The following is a 10,648-nucleotide window of genomic DNA, read 5'->3' on the forward strand; positions in this document are numbered from 1 at the left end:
AGGGTTTTGTCTGCTATTTACTAAGTCACTTTTATTCAAGCCAAGAGTCAACTTTCTTGACATCTATAAAAGGTCATTTTATCTTTATTTACTATAGCAATATATCAGAAGCTTGAAATGACTGTTTCAGAAATGCTACCTAAACTACCACATGCATTTCCAAATGATTCAGTACTTATTATTTGTTCCAAGTAAAAAGTAAAGTACCCCTTTCATACCTTGCAATCTAAAGGGCAGATGATGTAATGGTCATCTTTTTCTAAGGGGACAGTTAACGAGGGTGTCATGTGGCCAGCACATTGACCAACGGCTTTTACTTTCTCTGACTAAAGTCAGGTAATCTTTAGAGTTGGGTGGACTCAAGGACAACCCTAAAAATATCGAAATTCAAAATCCCAGTCTACAACAAATTCAAACCCAGGACCTCTCAGTTCAGCAGCCAAGTGCTTTACCACTCAGCCACCACGCCCCCAATATATGTTTTCAGATTTTATTTTAATTTAAAACATATATCAATATTCACTTTAAGGTGAAGAAAAATGTCACAAATACATTGATAAAATTCTCTGATCTCAATAAAGCTCAATCCACATCTTTTTTTTTTTTTAAATACCTTTTTTTTTCTTTAGCTCTTTTATAGCATGTGCATCATTTTGCCTGCTGTGTATTTTAATGTTTACTTTTAATGGACCTTTAACGTATGTGCACTCCTTTTTTTTATGCATTGGAAATTGATTTTACTTTATTTTCTGATGAAGCCATTACCTTATTGTTTCATTGGTTGTTGAATTTATTTTGTTGTTCATAATTGTATTGTCTGTGTATCACTTGTTTAAGGCTGAACAGTTTGCTTTGCATTGAACTATGGCATTAATTTAATATTTAAACTTCATAGTGTTTGAAATTTCTTTTTATCATTGATAGTTTTAAGTTATTTGAACAATCTTACTTAATACGTGTCTCGTTGTTCTCATACCAGAACATATAATATGTAAATGTTGACAATTATGTCAAAGTGCCAATGAAATGAATCAAAGATTTCTGAAAAGGATAAAGAGTTCAAATTTATTTCTAGCTGTATTCTAAACTAGTGAACTAATGAAAATCATTGAGTCATCAGTGTTACAATGAGTTCACAAGATTTGTCAAATGAGTAATTAAACATCTTTAATTTAAAAAAATATATATATATTAGAAAATTATATATTTTACAGTGTCTAGCTAAAAAAGTTTTATTGGAAAATTGTGTACTTACAAGTTAAGACATGGAACATAAATATGTATGTTTATATCTAATTTGACATCATTTACAGATTGTTTTGTCTTTTGTTATAGTAATATGAGCTCAAACAAAAATGAGACAATGCATTTTACTTCTTGAAGTACACTTACTTTGTTATAGAGGCCTAGATTGTTTGCTGAGTTTATTCTCATAAATTAAAGTCACTATGAAATTATCTTTTTTACAGCTTGTGTTTTTCCTATTATGTTTTGTTAGTGTGTGTCCTGTTACTTGAGCTTACGCCTTGGACTAATCTCTTGGTGTCATCTCTCTGTTCAGGTCACAGAGTCAACATTTACCCAGTCAACCATGGTGGTGTCAACTACTACAGGGATCAAAACAGTAGACAGTCCAACCCATATCCACTGTCTCCCGGATACAGAGAAGACCTGAACCAAAAGTTTGTGGCCTCGCGGGGTGTCAGCACTGGAGACTTCCAGGGTGTCAATTATTAAACAAGTCGCCACTGAGGGATAATCTACTGTTTCTTTTTTTATTGTCACAGCAGTCATTGCCTGCCCTTTTAGTTTGTGTGTGTTTCCATTTCTTTGATCATTTGTTCCCCTTTGTTGATAGCTTGTGTAGTTCATGAGAAATGATCAACGTATCAACCACTTTGACAAGACATGTCCCATACTTCAGTCGAACATCTTTGGTTCTCTTCATCATCTATTTTATATTGCTTTTTTTTTTTTTTTTTTTTTTTTTTAACATTGTTTTTACTGACTTATAGAATTTGTAATGGCATTGATAAGTTCATTGGATAAAAACATATTTGTATTGATGTATTATACTTTTCTATGTGGTGTGACAACTGTACTCTATGTGGCTTTAACATGTATACCATTAGTACTGGTTATCAGATTAACATTGTTCCGTGGTTTCTCCTCTACATCATCATGTTCTTATTATTGGTCTTTAAGAATTGATCTCTGAGAGTTTTTGTTTGTCTTTTTTTTCTTCTGTTGATCCCAAGAAGATTATTGTTATTTATTTTGTAATATATTGTTTGTATACAAATAGTTTTGTTGCACTATGATTGTTTTATATTTAGCAAAAAAAACAACTGTGTTAACTAGACAAAGAAATAAGAAGCTTTTAGTTTACAAAAACAAATACAATTTAAGATTACATTGTGTACACAAATTGTACATATCATATGAAAACATAAAGAGTTTGACTAATTTGAGCTTGAACATTCGACAAGTCCAGTGTTTCCCTAAGTTTTTCTCTAACGGAACACTTCGCACATTCCGAAAATGAGGCCGAACACTTGGCTTATTTTAGAGGTTGAATCAATTCTTATTTGTTTAAATATAACAAATAATACTAATTAAATCATATTCTAAATTAAGAATTTTTGGTTTTAAAGTATAAAACTGAAATTTAAAAAATACAGAGATAATCATGTGAAAAAAAACTTAAATGACTTGTGTGTCGTTGATAAGCATAACATCTTGATATCAGGCATGATATGCTGAATTCCTATATATGATGTGGCATGCATTGAAAACTTGTATAGAGATATTTTTTAAAATGTAATAAAACAATTATGACGCTTCGTTAATTTTTTAGATAAAAAATGTGCAGACCTTGTAAGGGTATTAGCAGAAATGGATATAAAAATAGGAGAAAACTGTTAAGAAGGACATAAGATTTTTTTTAAAAATTCACTTCAAAGTTGATTACATTTAAAGATTAAAAAAAAAAAAACTAAAGCTAGACTCTACATATTGCTATACTAATAAAAGTTGAAAATAGATTTAGATCTAGAACTACATCTATAAGAATTGCACGTGGAGAAAACACACAATTTCACTATCTTTAAGCTTTATTTTCGATTTTCTGAACAAATGTTTTTGCTCAATTTCGTATGTATTCTAGATCAGTTCAAAGTTCATACTTATATTGTTATAGAATCTTTTTCTGTTGCTGGGATAAGCTAATACAATTAATTTGTATTTTCTTTTTTGCATTTCTCTCTCTCTCTCTGTGGCATTTTACGTCTCTAGAGACGATCTTTTCCCTTTGCAACTTCTTGTGTGACTAAAGGGGCCAATCCTTGATACACAGCTGTGATCGCAGGTTGGGCATATATGATCACCAGGTGCCGTTGCATTATCCACAATACATTCTGTATGGCGATCTAATAGAAGGCAGGAGAGACGCTGGTCGCCCACTCTTACGTTATATGAATGTATGCAAATGTGACATGAAGCTCTACAAAATCGACACTAGCAGCTGGGAAAAAGTAGCACTGGATAGATCTACATGGAGAGAGAGCATAAAGGAAGGGTCTTGGATTTTCTGCATTTACTTAGTAATTAATTTACAAGCAGGCCTAATAGTTAATTACTCCAAAAACTTGCGGAACCCTAGTGTTCCACGTAATACAGTTTGGGAAACACTGGACTAGACCTTGATGAAATATTATAATGCTAATGCCGAGTATATAGTAATTCGACTATTTAAAAAAAACTCAGAGGTTTTCTATTGTGCCTGGAAAGTGTCACATTTCTAGTACAACAGTAATGTTCAAGTCTACTCAGGTTTTGTTCTGGTGAGCCAAGTGCTAACCAAAGCAAATTGTCTTAGGAAAGCTGACTACTTTATTGCACATGATCCCTCTGTATTGTAGATATCCAAGTCTAAGCTATTTATTAAGTTTTGTTCCTTTTTACTTCATAGTTTTGTGTACCTGTATATACACTATATAAACACAGTACACTTGTGGACAGACTGTAGAACACTCACTTCCAACACTTACATTTGATTGATTTTTGGGGCTCATTTTTTTTTTTTTTTTTTGATGTTTCTGAATATAACATTTTGTTGCAAAGAAATATATTGAAAGCATTCGTATCAAATATTTCTTATCTGTAAAAGATAATAAAAGCTTCAATGCCCCACTCCCTTATTGATTACATTTGAAATAATAGGAATGTGCAATTTCTAATTGCAGATGAAAGTTAAGTAAGTGTGAAGTTGAACAGGAAATAAAATCTAGTCAGAACAATTAGTGATGCATTGGTGATCATTTTCTGCAGAATTCTTTTATTAATTTAATTTTGTGTGTTAAGTTAATTGGCAACTAGGCTACAGCCACAATTTCACATCAAGTTATTGCAGAACAACTGCAAACTTATCCCCATAGCGCCTATTGCAGTGCTTTTTAGGTTTATGTCCTACAACAGGATAATGTGATGGGGTGCTAGCAACAGTTTGTTTTTAATTTTCTTTACAAAGAGCTCATCATGGCTCGTTTCAAACAAGAACTAGATTGTGGTGACTATTTTTCAGTTATACCGGATGTGGTTTGCTTTTCTATTATCTTTCAAATAATTTTCAAATTAACAGGCCTGTAGCCCCAGTGTATATTACAATACAGCTAGGTCACCACCTGGGAAAATGAGTATTTTTGAAGCTTTTTTTGATATTCTAAAGGTGTTAAAAGTATATATTTTTTTAAACTAGACATATCATTCTATTTTCTAAAGTTTATTTATTTGTATTAGATCTAAAAAATTTTATTATTTTTTCAAAATGTTTATTTTTAAGAATTTGTTTATTCAGAGCTCCCCCCCCCCCTCCCCCTCTTTGCTAAGGGTTGGAAAGAATTGTTCAAACCAGAAATAGGATTGTATTAAATGTAATTCCTTCAACAAAATTTCATATGGACTATTTACTAGGGCACTATCGCCTGTAAACAAAGAAAATAAATAAAAATAAAAAGCTACTTTAAAAAAAAAACTAAAAAAAAAACAAAGCTTATATAAGGGAAAGAACAAATTTCTCTGTACTGTAAGTTTTATCTTCTTCTTCTATATAAAAAAAAATATTAATTAGCACTTATTGATTACCATAACTAACTGGCTTTTTTTTTTTTTTAAACTCATGTATTGCCTTCAACAATGAATAATTTTGCAGTTTCAACTTGATCCAAGAATGAGAACTAGGATAAATACCATGTCCCCCAGGATTTGAACCAGACAGATTGAGTAGGTTGATATTAGCTTTGTAAAAATAAGAGTTACAGAAAAGAGTCAGTTAACTTTGTTATTTATGTTTTTTTTTTTTTTTTTACATTTTAGTAAATGCTCCCAATTTTTTCATGGAAAATAGATAAAGTGATAGTAAATTAATACTTTTCTCATGACCATTTGCACTATTTAATGTGTTCTCATCAAATTAAAACATTGATAAATGTCCCATTCTGACCCTCACAGAATACACTTGAAATAAATTTAATTTTCACAGGCAATACAATTTTTGTGCAAGCATTAAATTTTGCATTCAATAACTAGAATTAAGATAAATTGCAAATTAGACTTTAATTTCCCTATGTTGGGAATAACCAATGAAATGATCCTAGTTCTAACTAAAAACAGTATATTCTAATCTTTAATGGTCTTGACTACATTAAGGTAAATACTGAATATATTTGTATTTTCTTGATTCATTTTTCAATTTATAAATAAAACTAGTGGAAGGATGTTAGTTTTATATTGGTTCTGAAAAGAAAGAAAAAAAAATCTTTCATTATGTATTTCAATTAGATGTATGCCATTCTATAATGTAATCCTGGTTGAAGATTATACTTTACTGGAAATTTTGTATTGGGTTGCTCATTACATTTTTTCTATATCTCTGTAAATGTAATACACATCCTCATATAAAGGCTCTGCATTTACTTTATTTCCATACTTTTTTAAACCTTCAACACAAGACTTAGATCAAAAGTCAGGGATACCATTCATCTTTTTTTTTTTATCTACATACATCTTAGTCTCTATGTATCATAAATCTGTGAAGCATTGTGCCATAATGACATTGTATTCATTCACATGTTTACATCAAGCTGGACCATGAATGCACCCACAGATTGAAGGCATGATTTCAAAGCTCTGGGTCACCAGAGTTGCTTGGTTTTTTTTTTCAGGCGCAATTGGTACTCTTTAATACTTGAAAGTCTTTGTATTAACATTTTGGTGCTGACTAATCATGCCCTTATATCTTTACACATTTTGTATGCTGAGTTGACTCATTCTCTCTTCTTTCCTTTATGCATTTTACAAATGTGTGAAGTCTTTATTTCCTCTCTCAATTTAAAATTAGAATTCATAGAGCTTACTATTCAATCACACCTGAACATTTTTTTGTGTCTGTTAATAAAGATTGGCTAGTGTCATTCATTTTGAATGTAAAGCTTGACACACAGTCTATGCTACTGCTAAAGTTAAAACTAGTATCATATCTTAAGAGATCATACTTTATAGGGCTACTCTGGTAAGTGGTGTGCATAGATTGATATGACCCTGGCTAGTAAGCTGAATTGTTTTACTTTGCCTGGTAAATGCATTTCAGAATCGTGTACAATGCAGATTTGACTTTTCAGAAAATAACTTTTCATCTAAACATTACCAAATGATTGGGAACTCTTTAAGATTCTTAGAATTGTATGCTAATATCATATTTGACAGGGGCAAATATGATGTTTTATTTCTGTGTAACAGTTTCTGTGACAACTTTAGGCAAACTCATTTGAGGCAAAATATAAATGTGAATTGGTTATGTTTTTGTTTTATAATTTCTAGTTTTGTTTCTTTTTTTAAACTTATACATAATTTAAAATTTGTTAACGCATGAACATATTCTGTTCTCAATGAAAGAAAGTGAAATGGTATAATTCTTACAATTTGCACTAAAAGTTTTGACAAATCATTCCAGACATTGTTTTTATTTTCCAGACATGTATCTTTGAGTTTCAAGTCTTTTAAATTAAAAACTTCTGTTTAGGTAAATCTATTCAGTAGAAAATGAAATCCAGTCATAAATTGTCATGAACTATGTTTCATTTTCAAACTTAAATTTGGAAGCTCACATTAACTATTATTTAATTTTATAGATTTTGTCTTCAACAGGTAAGGAAGACAGCTTGCATTTTTCAATGTCTAATTTATTTTGTATGTCATGTCCATGGACTGTAATATCAGCATAAACCATGACAACACATATGAATGTTCTTCACTTGGTTTGGCTTCTCTATGTGATATTCTTCTTGTGTCATCTATTATCTCAGCATTTGAATGTGAATAGTACAATTAATGTAATGTTTTGTATTTCTGTGTGAAATGTACCAACCAGTAATCAAATGACTTGCTCTCGTTTTCTGTCTTGTATTTCATAATGTTACTTCTACCAATGCATCCAGTACTTATACCATTAGGACTTGTTTCAAAATCATTTCTTGTTTTCTTTGATTGTGATAGAATTACCCCACGTAGGTGATTTGGACTAATTACTCTTTGTTTTTTGTTTTTAATTAAGAGGATCTGAACCCACCAGTTGAGACTCGTCATACACAGCCTTGATGCTCAATTCCATCTCTCTCTTTTGTCTTTTTGAACTCATTAAGCTGAAACTTGTCATTATTGTCTTTGAAGTCATTGTTAGATTATTTGTTCTCAGTCAATACAAAACTAGTTTTAAATGTTAAGTTAGTAAAGAATTATAAAGGTTAATTAGCAAATATTGATTTGAATAAAGAACAAATATTGATTTTCAAAAGTCATGGACTAAACAGACTTGACATTGTGTGTCACTTGGAGACTTCAATGTCAATCTTTCATTATACTAAAGGTTTGAGAGAAAACATGCTCTGGACATGGTAGCCCACATTTCTTTGAACTGGTGATTGAGTTCACGGTAACCTTCTGTAAGGTTGTAAAAACAACATTATGTCTGCATTCTGGTTATTAAAAACATACGGTGTGGATACACTCTGCTTTTTTTTTTATATACCTTGATGTTTTATTGAAACTACATTTTGTTTTCTGAGCTATTGATGGTATAGCTTTCTCTGTATCAGTTGATGAGTCAATCGATGATAGATTAGAATTAGTACTAATAGTTAGTCACTATCTCTGGTGTTTATAACACTTCATATTAAATTTAGCAATGTGCCACGGTGACTTGTAAATAATTGTACTATTCCTCATTTCAATGAATGGCCATGGTGGTTATCCCCTCCTTAACATGAAGCTTTCTTTTGTTTGTTTGTTTGGTGTGGCTGATGAAATGTACTAGCCTCCTCATTAGTGATAAACATTTTGTTCACTTTTTTATATTTTGATTGTATAAGAGTCTATATTACAAATTTGTCACAATGTTGACTTTTTTTTTCTCTTTTAGTTATTGCCTATAGAAAATATAACAAACATGCATATAAGAAACCTTGCAGTTGCAGCAGTAAATTTTTTTAATTAATGGGTCTGATAATACTATTATATTAGATTGATATTGTTTATTGAAATTTGAAAGAGGCTTGTGCAAATACGAGCTACTATTAAAAAGGTAGTTTATTGTTTTATGTAACCTTTTCATGTAATACATTTGAAAGCCAGTCATTGATGTATTCCTTGATGTAACTTATAGATACTAATAAAAGAAGAACTTTGGGTTTACGTTGCTGGGAGGGGAATGAGAACAAAGTAGCCAGTGTTTAATGTCAACCATGTACAACTCATCTACTTGCTTGTTGGCTGCAGAAAGTGGGAAAATGGGAATGTCATGCTTTTTGTGTGTGTGCATGGGGCATTTAGTTGTTAGACCTGAACACACAAGTGTGCTCCTGTAATGTAGCTTTGAGGAGCACGTGATTTGTATTGATGACCATTTTCATTTCGTGTTGTTTCATCTTCACTTTCCAGAAAGACAAAGTTTTTGTTGTTAGCCGTTAGTCCTATATTTGACCACGCCCTCTCTCTATTCTCATTGTTTTTTCTTAGCTTTACCAAACTTTAACCTGCTTTCTTTTTTTTTTTTTTTCTAAGGACTGCCAGGTGTGAGAAACGTTTTACTAACTACTGGGCAGTTTTATCTACCCGTAGCAAAAAAGAGAAAAAAAAAGGTTGCCACATTTATAGTTGTTGGTCAAAATAATAATGTATGGCTACCGTGTCATAGTTCCTTTAGAATGATTAAGACAAGTTTTGCGTGGCTACCTAGCCCCATGGTACCACAGTGTAGCAGTCAACATTTTCTCCGTCTCAGCCAAAGCAAATGTTTTAGGAATATACAAATCACTAAAACGGTTGACATAATATAAAGTGACATTTTCTTGAACATAAGTTTCAAAAAGCTTTTTTGTCCAATAAACTTGATTCCAAAAAATGGAGCGCTTGTTGCTTGTGTTGTTCATCTTGTTCAGAAATGAAAGTAATTACAAGGAGAGATGGGATAGGCTCTTCCAGGATGATATTTTTTTTTAAATAAATGGATGTACTTAGATCCTACCGAGGCGCATTGGGTGGCAAGCTGTCTTCATGTTAGCAGCCACTCCCCAACTCTGGTGTCCAGTGCAATGAGATCCTTCCTGAAAGTTGTACGAGAACGTCCCTGTTTGCGTCTAGTTGCTTCCTCTAGAATTTATTCCCTCGATGAACACACACACATCATCGTTTATTTATAATTATTCCACACCACCCCCCAAAGAACGGACATTGGCTTTGTCTGCATCATGTGTTGCAAAATATGCAGGTCAACACTGGTTTCGCGTGGTAACGGGAAATTTCATCTCCTCTTAAATGTTTTGGATCGATGACAGTCTTTTTTGCATGGCCACGTTATTAGAATACATTTAAGTGAACAGGACAAGACTATCATTCTTGACAATTACTTTGAATCATTGACGGCTAAATGGAACCAAGGGAAGTTATCACTAATACATAACACAGTATGAACAGTTGATTTAGACTTGGATCCTCTCGCGCCGTTAGGCTCATTGGGAAGTAAGCTGTCTCCATAAATATCTGTAACTGCAACGTCTGAAGCCTCTACCCACTTGGAGTCCACTGCACTGAGGTCCTCCATAAAGTATGATACGCGGACGTCCCTGTTTGCGCTTTCCTTGTATTGGCCTCCATGTCATCGCAACTCTTGGTATACGTGGGGTAATAGGAGATACTTCACTTTAAAGAGTTATAAAACTTATAATTGATATATCTTTACCAAACGCTAATATAAAATGGATTCAGTATATATGAAATAAACTTTCCACTAAAGATCAGATGGATTCGAGCATTACATTTTGAGTTATAGAAATAAAATGAAATCATTGTAGTACCCGCCATAAATGGGTAATATGGGATACCCAACCAATGTATAAAAACTATAAAAAATACAAACAAAATATGACTTTGTAAATCAAGTAAACAAAACAAAGTTTAAAACATCACAAAAATTGTATTATTTGTAAAATATTTTATGTTTAAAAGACAATAAAAAAGTGGCTGTCTAAAGTGAACTAGAGCTGATGTGAAAACATAATTGTCTTCATTTTAATTAATAATATTGGCTAATTCAGCT

The 10,648-nt window shown here is 31.9% G+C and overlaps 1 protein-coding gene across 8 annotated transcripts in view; it reads left to right on the top strand.

Annotated features, from left to right (window-relative positions):
- Positions 1–9,456, top strand: part of LOC106050585 (palmitoyltransferase ZDHHC14-like) — a 70,017-nt gene extending 60,561 nt beyond the window's left edge. For 5 of the 8 annotated variants that reach the window (XM_013205575.2, XM_013205577.2, XM_013205576.2 and 2 more), the window contains one exon: positions 1,562–9,456. In XM_013205575.2, the coding sequence (XP_013061029.2) occupies positions 1,562–1,737 (176 nt within the window). In that variant the 3' untranslated portion in view covers positions 1,738–9,456. The remainder of the gene's footprint in view (positions 1–1,561) is intronic. The other 3 variants (XM_013205581.2, XM_056033791.1, XM_013205584.2) reach the window with 1 other exon arrangement.
- Positions 9,457–10,648: the final 1,192 nt, after the last annotated feature.

The sequence above is a fragment of the Biomphalaria glabrata genome, chromosome 6, assembly GCF_947242115.1.
Source record: "Biomphalaria glabrata chromosome 6, xgBioGlab47.1, whole genome shotgun sequence".
Lineage (NCBI taxonomy): Eukaryota > Metazoa > Mollusca > Gastropoda > Planorbidae > Biomphalaria > Biomphalaria glabrata.